This window comes from Eriocheir sinensis, chromosome 12 (genome assembly GCF_024679095.1).
Source record: "Eriocheir sinensis breed Jianghai 21 chromosome 12, ASM2467909v1, whole genome shotgun sequence".
NCBI lineage: Eukaryota > Metazoa > Arthropoda > Malacostraca > Decapoda > Varunidae > Eriocheir > Eriocheir sinensis.
This window is the reverse complement of record NC_066520.1, coordinates 6,106,246-6,118,294: the sequence shown is the minus strand read 5'-3', so window position 1 is coordinate 6,118,294 and position 12,049 is coordinate 6,106,246. Positions and strand designations below refer to the sequence as shown.

Sequence of the window (12,049 nt, the reverse complement as noted above, 5' to 3'; positions counted from 1 at the left end):
TTTTGTTGGTCACGTGTTTTTGTTTGTTTGTTTTATCTGTTTTATCTCATTTCTTTCCTTTCTTTTTTCCTGCATTTCCTTCTTTTATTAACTTCAATTTCTTTTATTTTCTTCCTTTTTTTCATATATATTATTCGTGTGTGTGTGTGTGTGTGTGTGTGTGTGTGTGTGTGTGTGTGTGTGTGTGTGTGTGTGTGTGTGTGTGTGTGTGTGTGTGTGTGTGTGTGTGTGTGTGTGTGTGTGTGTGTGTGTGTGTGTGTGTGTGTGTTTGTGTGTTTTGACTTAATATTAAGTATGTACGTAATAGTTTTTTTGTTTTTCACTTCCTTCCTTTTCCTTATTTTCTTCTTTCTAACCTTCAAGTTACGTTTTTCCGCCTTCCAAATGACGTGTCCTGTTTGTCTGTTTGAATGTCTGTCTGTATGTGTCTGTTGTATGTCTGTTTTAAAGGTCTGTTTGTATGTCTGTTTGCCGTATGTGTCTGTGTATTGTATGTCTGTCTGTTTGTGTCTGTTTGTGTGTATGTCTGTATGTGTGTTTGTATGTCTGTTTGTGTGTATGTCTGTATGTGTGTCTGTATGTCTGTCTGTTTTAATTTTCTGTTCCTCTTGTATTTTATTATTATTATTATTATTATTATTATTATTATTATTATTATTATTATTATTATTATTATTATTATTATTATTATTATTATTATTATCATTATTATTATTATGTGATGTTGAACGCTTATCATGTTTTTTTTAAATCTATTTTCTTTGATCTTTTTCACCTTTTTCTCATAATTAGATTTTTTAACTTCTATTTTTTGTTTATATATTTTTTCTGTATTTTCCTTTTTTGTTCTGTCTATTTTATTTTATTTCAATACAAGTTATTCTTACGATTTTTTTGTCTGCGTCTGTTCGTGTGTTTGTCTGTCCATCTTGCTTGTCTATATTTGATTAAATTTAATATATTTATAAATGAACGTCAATCACTTTCACCTACGTCAAATATTTACTCATCAAATCTCAAGCGTTACGAAACCAGGTGAAGAAGATACAGGTAAGGCCTAATTAGCATCACCTGACCTTCACTTTCATTCACTATCCTTGCAACGTTTTTTTCTCACTCTCACTAATCAAATCTTAAACGTTTCAGACCAGGTGATAAGATAGACAGGTAAGGCCAATTAACATCACCTGACTTTCACCTTCATTCACTATCCTTGCAACGTTTTTTCTCTCACTCTCACTCTCTCTTTACTAACCAAATCTTAAACGTTTCAGACCAGGTGATGATAAGATAGACAGGTAAGGCCTAATGATAAAAAATACAGGTAAATAAAAATAATCGAGAAATACAAATGAAAAATAAAAATAAAAACAGGTGAGGTCTAATTATTAACACCTGACTAATTAACATGAGGTCAGGCAGGTGATAAAGACACAGGTTAGGCCTACCATCTTAGTTTACAGGAGAAAGCGAAGCATGAAAATGAGAAAAGCAAGTAACGATAACGAATGGAAAATATAATAAAAGGAAAAGCAAGAAAAAACGAAGCAACAAAAAACAAAACAAATAAAACAAGTAAAAAAAATGACGAGGAAATAAATAAAGAATGAAAAGAAAACAGGAAAATTAACTTAACATATACAGGTGAGATCTAATTAACACCTGACCAATTAAACAAACGAACACACACACAAACACACACATTGGATCACTTCAACCCAAAACACCAAATTTAGAGAGAGAAAGAGAGAGATAGAGAGAGACAAACGCAACCGGAAACTGACTAGAGAGAGAGAGAGGGAGGGAGGGAGGCAGAGGCGGGAGGGATTAATACAGAAGTGACTCAGGGAAGGCTTAAAGAACATCTGGCAACTCTTTGGACCTTCGGGTATAAAAGGAGGCGAACTGACCGAAGAATCATCAGTCCCCAAGTGGAGAAGCTACTGAAAGGTCCTCTGTACGCCCTTGTCCTACTGAAGTTTTAGCACGAGGGAGAGAGAGGAGTGGAAGAAAGTAAGCAGAAAATTAAACAAGTCACTCAAGTAAGCAAGATGCAGTTTGTCAGTGTTCTCCTCATGGGGCTCCTCGCCGCCACCGCTGTCCTTGCTGGTCCAGGTCCGGCTCCAGCTCGTAAGTAACTTGTTTTTTTCCTTTTTCTTTATTTTTGTTTTTCTCTACTATTGTTTTTCTCTATTTTTCTCTTTACTCTTGTTGTTTTTCTTTGTTTTTTTTACCTTTTGTTTTTCTCTTTCTATTTTCTTTCCTTTAATTTTTTTACTTGTTTTTCTCTTCTATTTCTGTCCTTTAATTTCTGTTTTTCTTTTGTTTTCCTTGATATTCAGTTTTTCCTTCCTCTTTTTCTCTACTATATTTCGTTTTATTTACTTCTAGTTCCTTGTTTTCCTTCCTTTCTCAATGTTATCCTTATGTTTTCTTTTCCAAACATTTTATTCTACCATATTTTTTCCCCTGCTTTGTTTTCCTGGATTTCCTGTTTTCCTTTCTCCGTTTTGTATCTATCTCAGCATATATTTCTCACATCTCTCCATCTAACAGTACAGAATCTCTTATCTCCTCAACATCCTTACTCCCCATAATAATCCTCCATTCTATTCTATCTTCTCTGTAAACTCCTTCTGTTCCTCCTTTCCTAATCTCCCTTCCCTTGGAGAGTCCCTTCCCTCCATCCTCCCTTACTGTATCTCCGCTTGCCATACCCAACTCCCATAACCGTTCCCCCTTCCCTCTTACCAATTTCCCTTCTGTTCCTCCCTCTCCCTAATCTCCCTTCCCTTCTTCCTTCCTGTATCGCCGCTTGCCATACCCAACTTCTCTCCAGTAATCCCTTCTCCCTCCCAAAACCGTTCCCCCTTCCCTCACCAATCTCCCTTCTGTTCCTCCCTAACCTCTCGCTTCCCACAGGCGCGGAGGGAGACGCTGAGGTGGTGGGGCGCGGGACTAAAAGTGAAGGAAGTGAAGGAAGTGAAGGTGGTATCCGTACTGGAGACGGCGTGTATGCTTACATTCCTGGCCTTCGCGATTTCGGCAGCCTGAGGAACTTCTTTAACAGTGAGTATTGTGTTTGGGGTTTTATTTGTTCTACCTTTTTTTTTTTTTTTTCTTTTCCTGATAATTTGTCTCTTACCTCTTCTTTCTCGACCACTTCCATTTTAATTAATTTGGTTTCTTTCCGTTTTTCTTTTTCCTGATAATTGATGATTTTCGACTCTACTTTTTCCCTGTTCATTTTTTTTTTTCTCCTTAATTTGTCTTTCTTTTCCTGTTCCTTCTCGACCACTTACGCATTCTTTCATTTTTAAGTTGTGTGCGCTCCTTTCCTCTAACCCACAATACGCGATACACTACATACGGAAACACTTGTCATGCAACACACCAAAGTTTCTCGTTTATCTTCAAGTTGATACACTACATACGGAAACACACCAAAGTTTCTCGTTTATCTTCGCTCAAGGCTACAATTTACCTCCACAACTTTTCTTATTCTCGGTAAAACATTTCTGCTTCAAAACAACTCTGGAATGCATGGGTGGTCTGAGGGAGGTCAAGGGGATTGGGATGTCCGGTGTTCCGCTGGAGATATTTCTGTCACGGTTCTTGATCACGCGGAAGGAAGCGTGACGAAACTTCTAGGACATCGCGTGTGGCTGAGTTTTGTGTCCTTGGCGGCATTGCATGAGTCACGCTGCTTGTCCTTCGTCCGCTCTTTACTTATGTCTTTCTTTTCTTATTCTTTTTCCTCTTCAACTTCCTCAACTACCTTTCTCATTCCTCATTCTCCCCTGACTGGCTTCTTGGAGACTTCTTTGCTGTTTTTTTTTATAGTTCTGCAGCAAGACTAAACCCATTGCAGCCAACTCTTGTGACTCGATCTCTTCAGTGTCATCCACTTCATTCCCTGGTCATTTCCTCGCTGGTTTTCTTTCTCATCCAATTCTAACTGGCCTCCCTTCTCCCACAGGAATCTTCGGCCTGGGCAGACGTGACGAGACCCAGGGAACGAACGAAGGAGACAGCAGCGAGGGAGGAGCCAGCCACGGCGGGGAAAGTGACTCGTCCAACAGGGAGAGCGCACGAGGCCTCCTTGGCTTTGGCGATCTGTTTGGCTTCAACTCCTTCATCCCTGTGTTCCGAGCCAAGAAGTACAACGTGACCTACACCAACTCATCCCTGGAAGTGGTCAAATACGGCGGCGTGCCCATGGTGGTGAACAGGACCATTGAGGAGAGGAAGGCAGAGGACGGCTCGGTTTATTTCAGCGTGGTCTCGACTCTGGTTGGGCCGTACAACTCCACGGAGGTCGACGAAACTGACGGAGGGTATACTACTGAGGTCAGCCCCGCTACTGAGGACGACCTCGAGCTAGTGAAAGAGCAGGTGAGGGCTTGAGATGCGTCGGTTTATCTGTGATGTCGGCAAAGGTTACGTGTTTGTGTTGGTTGTCTTCACGGGCGCCGGCTTGATTCAGGAGGTGTTGGATAACTGGTCTGAAGCGCTTTACTACAGTGTGATTGCTTTGTCTGTGGCTTTCACCTATCGCCTGGCATCCTGCTTGCACGACCTGGAGCAGCGGTAGTTGCCTCAGACGCGCCGGCGGGAAATGTAGTCTGTTTAGCTGTCTCAGTTCTTGCCCTTGTTTTAGTATGGTGGGGTGGGTGGGTTGGGGGGAGGTTTGTTCATGTTTTTTTCTTTTAAACTGTCTTCTTTAACTTCCGGTCTCAGTTCTTTTTGTTTGGGGGTTGTCTTCATTTTTTAAGCTTTTGTCAGTCCTCTTTTGTTTAATTTGTCCATTTCTTTTTAGCTTTCTGTGGCTTTGTACTTTTTTGTACATTTTTACTTGTTCGCCATGCATTTTTTCGTGGCCATGTGCTTCCTTCCTGCCATTGCTGTGTGCCTCTGTCCATGTGTGTGTGATCCTTACCAATGTGTGGTCTAACGCTGCCTCTGATATGAGGAACCTATACCTAATATAACATGCTAACTGCTATACCTCAAGAAACCTATACAAAATGCTTTAACACCTAACCAACTCTAAACATATAACCTATTCCAGAACGTTTTACCACCTAACAACCAAACCTGACTTACCTCAATACACAATACCAAACAACTAATTATACTAACATTAATATACCCAATAATTAGAACAACAACAACAAACATACTTATAACCTAATACAACCCTAATACAAAATGCTTTAACATATGCTATAACCCTTTCTATATTAACTAAGTGATAACCCAAACTTATTCCACAACGTTTTACCACCTAACAAACCAACTGTTACCTCAATACACCTGTTCCAAAACGTTTTACCACCTAACAAAACAACCTTACTTACCTTATACAATCCCAAACCAACATTAAATACTCCAATACTTATGTTATAACCTGACATGCTTATAACCAATGCTGTAGTTCCGCCCCAATGTGCTGCTTCATAAAGGCGTAACCCAACCTAACTGAACTTGTCATCAGCTGCTTCCAAATAATAAAGATTTAACCTGTTTTATTTGTTTGTTTAATTTGCTGCTTCCCTTTATTAATTGACTGATGGAGTGCTTTGCTGCTGATGTGTCGTCTGTGTGTTACTAATCTTCTTCTACAGGTAAGTTACTTGTTTTGTTTTTAGTCGTTTTGCCCTTGTAGTCTCCTTATGTCCTGTCAAACTTGGGTAAAGCCACGTTGCCTTCTATTCCTTTCTGACTGTAAGTAATTCACATTTCCTCTTATTTATATTGTCCTCTTGACCATCCTTTTGTTTTTCGTTCTTCCTCGTCAAACTTAGGTAATGCCACGTGTTGTTTTGTTGCCTTCTATTCCTCATTCTGATCAGTTATAAGCAATTCAATTATTGTCTTTATTTACTTTGTTCTCTCTCAATTCAATTTTTCTCCTCCATATTGTCTTTTTTTTATTTTCCTCTTTCCATAATCTTTGACCATCCTTTCCTTTTTTACTTTTCTCTTTATTTACTTCGTCTCCTTTTTTTATTTGTTTACTTTATTTACCATTATTCCTGACCGTCCTTTCCTTCTTTTTTTTATTTTTTTCCTTTGATTTCCTTTACTTGTTTTCTTGCTTTTGTTTTTAATATCTGTTTTCTTTTGATTTTGTCCTTGATATTGATATTGCTATTCTGATACTCTGTTTTCCTTACTCTGATCAGATGCTTTGCTTTGTTAATTTCAGTCTTCGTTGTTGACTAAATTCAGCTTGTTCTTTATTTTTGCATTCGAGGAAAGCAGTTACTAATATACCAAGTCAACACTTCGATTTTCTTTAATTGTCTTGCTTTTTTCTCTTAATTTTCTGTTTCTTTGATATTCTGGATTTACTTTACTTGTTCATTATACCAAGCCAATGTTATTCTGTTAAAATCAATCCTCAATCAGAAAAATATAAACCTGATCAGTTCTTGTCTGGTCACGTAGAGGAAAATTTACCCTTTTCCTTTAGCTGAAACGTGGAACTCAACCTTTCCTCTACGGCCTTCGAAACTGAAACGCGCCCACACGAAAACCAATAATTGAAAGTTTCACTCCCAACCTCATAACTCAACTCAACCTTCTTTTCTTTCCTTTACAGCCTTCCACGAAACTGAAACACACCTCACCAAACGCTGGATCGTCTCATGGCTGCGAAACAAGCTGGCGAAACGGGAAAACCGCGAAACGGAGACCTCGAGAACGACCTGACTCACACAACGACGGAAACACGAACACGCTGGAGAAGGAAAAGGAGGAGAAAGAGAGGAGGAGCGACCCACAGGTAACTCAATCACACATTGGCGACACTGATGTAAACTTTATCTCATCCTCTACGCGCCCTCAATCCCGATGCTGAAGTGTTCGATCCTACGCTGATGAGGAAGCTGATAACGAGTTCTTTGAGAGGCGATTTGAGCATTCTAAACCTCTTAGAAGCCAACCCATGAGATTTGAACCCTTAACAGCCAACCTCTTCCTTCCCAGCCACTTAGAATGCACCCACTTCGATACCATCCAGTGGAATCGAAACACCTTCTTCCCAACCTAGAAGAATCCAACCCCTTTCTTCCCAGCTGCTCAGAACTCTCCCTTCATTCCCACCCCATAAGATCGGAACCTATTGTAAATCAACCTCTTGTGTATAGGACTTTTTAGGGAAGGATATAGAAGGGTATAATTTCTTTTTTTCTTTTTTTCTTATCTTAGTTCCTTCCTAGAATATCTTGATCGTTCACTCCTGAGTCGGTTTGTGAAAATTAAAGGAAATGAGTGAAAAGAAAAAAATATGATTGTTTTCTGTCTTTCTGTTTCATTATTTCTCTTCTCCGTTTCGCTCATGTCCATATTTTTCCTTTTTTTTCTTTTTTTTCTGTTGATTTCACTTCGTTTAATCCGTTTATTCCGTTTATTCGTTCGTTCGTTCGTTAGAGCAGCTTTTTATTTATCTATTTTATATAGTTTTTTTATAAATTACTATTATTATTATCACATTTATTACCTATTGCCTTAAATGTGTGTGTGTTTGCAAGTCATAAAAATCACTCATACATGAAATATCAATAAGCAAAGACACATTATTTTTTAACTACAAACAACTCATAATATAATACTATGTACCAAATGTCTGCCAAAAGTGTCAGCCAAATCGGTGTTACAAATGTCTTTTAGTGTCAAAAATTCTTGCCAAATCAATGCGAAAAATATCTAAAATGTTTAAAAGTCTTTGCTTCAAAAATTCTGCCTAACTCAAAAAATGTCTGATAATGTCACAAATCTCAAGTGCCAAACTGGTGTCAAATCTTTCACAGTGCCAAAATATATGTGCCAAAGACTACTTTTACTCGTATGTTTAAAATTTTGTATGTGGATGTGAATTTGTTAGTGTTAAAATTTCTGTACGTGGTTTAAGAATTTGTATACGTGGAATTTGACAAGTGTTTCCGTCAAACCTCAAATTTCAGCAATGCATTATTTTTATACTTTTATGAATAAGTAAACGTGTTTTGTAAGGAATCTATGTGTTTGTTTACCTCCCTGTTTGTCTACTCTTGGGATATTATAGGGGAAATAAATAGTATAATATATAGAGTGGAAATAATAATAATAATAATAATAATATGAAAGATAGAAAAATAGAAGAGAGTAGAGAAAAAAAGGAATATGAGATGAGAAGGGAAAAATAAAGATTGGAAAGAAAGTAATAAAGAAAAAGGAGTAAATAGGAGGAAACATGAATAGCAAAAATGGAAAATAAGGAAGAATAGAAGAGGGAAGAGAAAAAGGGAATATGTAATGAGAAAAAAGGAAAAAATTTGAGAAGAGGAATAAAATGTAGGAATGAAAATGTAGGAAAAATGGGAAAGGTTACAGAGAACGATGAAGAAGCGAAGTGTGAAGGAGAGGAGAGGAATAAAAATAAAAAAGAAGGAAAGGATGCCAGGATAAAATATGGGAAGAGTGAGAGGACAAAGTAGATAAAGAAGACAATAGGAAAAATAGGAAAAAAATGTAAGAGGAATTGGAGGAAAATGAAAACGAGAGGAGGAAGAGGAAATGGACTAAGAGGAAAAAAAAAAATGACAGTCAGAAGGACAAATAGATAGATAGACAAACGCAAAACACACATTGAAAGTATACCACACACACACACATCCTCCATCCAAACACCACAAAAATTCATGCACGACGCAATACACATACTCTGTTACGCAAACCGGATGTATGACGCAGATACATAGTTTGAATATAACGCGGAAACACGGACGATCGCTTCGGTCATGGAGTTCCCTGTGTGTGTGTGTGTGTGTGTGTGTGTGTGTGTGTGTGTGTGTGTCCGATTGATTGTATGTTTCCACCCTGATGCGTTGTGTGTGTGTCCCTCCTGTGTGTGTGTATGTGTGTGTGTGTGTGTGTTTGATTGGTCTATTTTCTCGCTTATCTAAAGTAGAAGAGGAAGAGGAGAAGAGAGGAAAGGAAGAAGAGGGAAAAGAAGAAAACATAACACAAGTAAAAGATAGATGATGATGATGATAAAAATAACTAAGAAAAATAAAAAAGAGAAAAAAGAAAGAGAAAAAAAAAATAATTCCAGCGAAAGGCACGAAGAAAAAAATAAAGAAAAAAACAAGAAGAAAAAACAGAAACAAGAAAAATAAAATAAAACGAGAAAATAAAAAAAAACAGTAAAAAAAGAGGAGCAAGATGAGGAGGACAACCATGGCAACATCACAGGTAAGGTTCAACAGGTATACCGTGATTCGCTTTCCCTTCCAAGAACTTACCTGTGACAGCGGCCTTGAAGGGGAGGCTTGAAGGGCAGGTAAACAGACAGACAGACAGAAAGAAAGATAGATAGATGAATATAAGAGATAGACAAAACAAAAAAAAATAATATACTATACACAAAAATGAATACCAGATAAAGATAGATACAAAGAAAAAAATATTACAAGATTTTGATTTTTTTTTCTTCGTTTTTTCCCTTCGTAGGGCAGGTAGACAGACAGAAAGATAGATAGATAGATGAATATATTAGATAGAAAGAAAACAACAAAAAAATAAGATACTATACACAAAAATGAATACCAGATAGATAGATACAAAGAGATAAAAAGATAAAGAAAAATATTACCAGATTGACGGATTTATAGGAAGATATGAAATGAACAGAGATAGATAGATAGAAAGACAGATAGATAGATAGATAGATAGACAGAAAATAACAAAAAAATAAGAATCTATACACAAAATGAGCACCAGATAAAGATAAGGATAGATAAAAAGAAAAGATATTACAAGATATCGAGATGAACAGAGATAGATAGACAGATAGATAGATAGATAGACAGATAGATAGATATAATAGATAGACAGAAAATAACAAAAATAAGATAGTTTAAACAAAAATGAATACCAGATAAAGATAGATAGATACAGATAGCTAAAAATAAAGAGATAGAGACATGAATCGCCCAATAAATAAGTGAGTAAATGATCGAATGAGTAGATAGACAGATAGATAGATTGATAGAAAAAATGTATGAATGATTGACTATAAATAAATACATCTAACGAATCTAACATTACACAAACAAACAAACAAATAAATACATAAACAAACTTAAACATCAATCATTTTACCAACATTTTTATTTTCATTTTTATTTTCTTTATTTTTCTCTATTTTTCCAATCTATTTTTCTCTTATTTCTTCTCTTTCTTTCCTCTTTTCTCATTCTCTCTCTTTTCTCTCTTCTTCCTCCTCTGTCCCTCTCATTTTTATTTTCTTTTTTCTATTTTCCCAATATATTTTTATCTTTATTTCTTCTCTTTCCTGCTCTTTCTCATTCTCTCTTTCTCTCTTTCCCTCCCTTCCTACCCTATCTCTAGTGACTGACAGCCAACACGTTGCAAACCTATTAAATAATTACTTTTCCTCGGTGTTTAATAATAACAGTCCTCCCGTCACCACCACCAACACCAGTTAGTACTAATGTAAATCCTGAGCATGCATTGTCTAACTTTGAAATAAAACCTGATGAAGTCCTTAAAGCCCTCAAATCACTTAAAACAAATAAAAGTCATGGACCTGATAAAGTATATCCAACTCTGCTGAAAGAAACAAAGAGCGAAATACTCTCCTCCCTCACAACCGTATTCAATATGTCCTTGCGACAAGGCATTGTCCCTTCAGATTGGAAAAAGGCTAACGTGACACCGATTTTTAAGAAAGGAGACAAAAAAGTACCAGGTAATTACAGTTCCATTAGTCTAACTTCGGTTGTAGGTAAGCTACTTGAGGGCATAATTAGAGACGAAACTGTGAGTTACCTTGCCACTCATTGATTGGGGACTCACAACATGGCTTCCGAAACAAAAGATCCTGCCTATCAAATCTATTAACCTTTTATAACGACCTCTTCACTGTTTATGACGTAACCAAATCACTGGACGTAGTCTATCTTGATTTCCAGAAAGCGTTTGATAAAGTCCCGCATCATAAATTACTTTACAAATTAAAGCAAATAGGTATTGACGCGAATTGGTTGAGCAACAAACAAAGAGTAGTGATTGACGGATTTAACTCAGAGTGGGCGCCGGTCACTAGTGGCGTCCCTCAGGGCTCGGTTCTTGGCCCAGTGCTCTTCATTATTTACATCAACGACGTGGATGTTGGACTCAATAACCGCATTAGTAAATTTGCAGACGACACAAAGATTGGTAACTCGGTTCTCACTGGCAAGGCCTCCAAGAGGATTTGCACAAAATTTCAGCTTGGTCGGATAGATGGGAGATGCCCTTTAACGTAGACAAGTGCCAGGTCCTTCAAGTTGGAACGAGGAATAAGAAGTTTGATTACGAAATGCGCGGCGTTAAACTCAAAAGCGTTCAATGCGTCAGGACTTGGGGGTCAAAATCGCGTCAAACCTCAAATTCTCACAGCAATGCATCGATGCAGCAAATAAAGCGAACAGAATGTTGGGCTTCATTAAAAGAAACTTTTTATTTAAGAATAAAGATGTAATACTCCCGCTCTACAACAGTTTAGTCAGACCCCACTTGGAATATGCGGTACAGTTTTGGTCTCCCCACCATGCAAAGGATATTGCTAAATTAGAAGGTGTTCAGCGTCGGGCAACGAAAATTATCCCTTCCTTGCGCAACAAATCCTACGAAGAAAGGCTTTCTACCCTTAACATGTTCTCTCTGGAGAAACGTCGCCTCCGAGGAAAACTGATCGAATGTTTTAAAATACTTAATGGTTTCACGAATGTAGACAGATCAGCATTGTTTATGATCGATGACACTTTGCGCACGAGGAACAATGGCGTAAAACTCAGATGTAGACAAGTAAATTCAGACTGCACAAAATTTTTCTTCACCAACGTTGTAGTGCGAGAATGGAATAAGCTCCCATCATCAGTGGTCCAGTGTAACACGATTGACTCCTTCAAAAATAAGCTCGACCGTCACTTCCTTCAACTTAATATCAACTAGAGTATAAATGCGACGTTTGGAGTCTTCTGATTAATGTAAAATC

At 37.4% G+C, this 12,049-nt stretch overlaps 1 protein-coding gene across 1 annotated transcript in view; it reads left to right on the top strand.

Moving 5' to 3' along the window:
* Positions 1–2,028: 2,028 nt before the first annotated feature.
* Positions 2,029–12,049, top strand: part of LOC126997248 (uncharacterized) — a 30,631-nt gene continuing 20,610 nt past the window's right edge. Inside the window, exons 1-4 of the mRNA XM_050858245.1 lie at positions 2,029–2,130; positions 2,923–3,069; positions 3,980–4,395; positions 6,608–6,790. Coding sequence (XP_050714202.1) covers positions 2,052–2,130; positions 2,923–3,069; positions 3,980–4,395; positions 6,608–6,790 — 825 coding nt within the window. The 5' untranslated portion in view covers positions 2,029–2,051. The remainder of the gene's footprint in view (positions 2,131–2,922; positions 3,070–3,979; positions 4,396–6,607; positions 6,791–12,049) is intronic.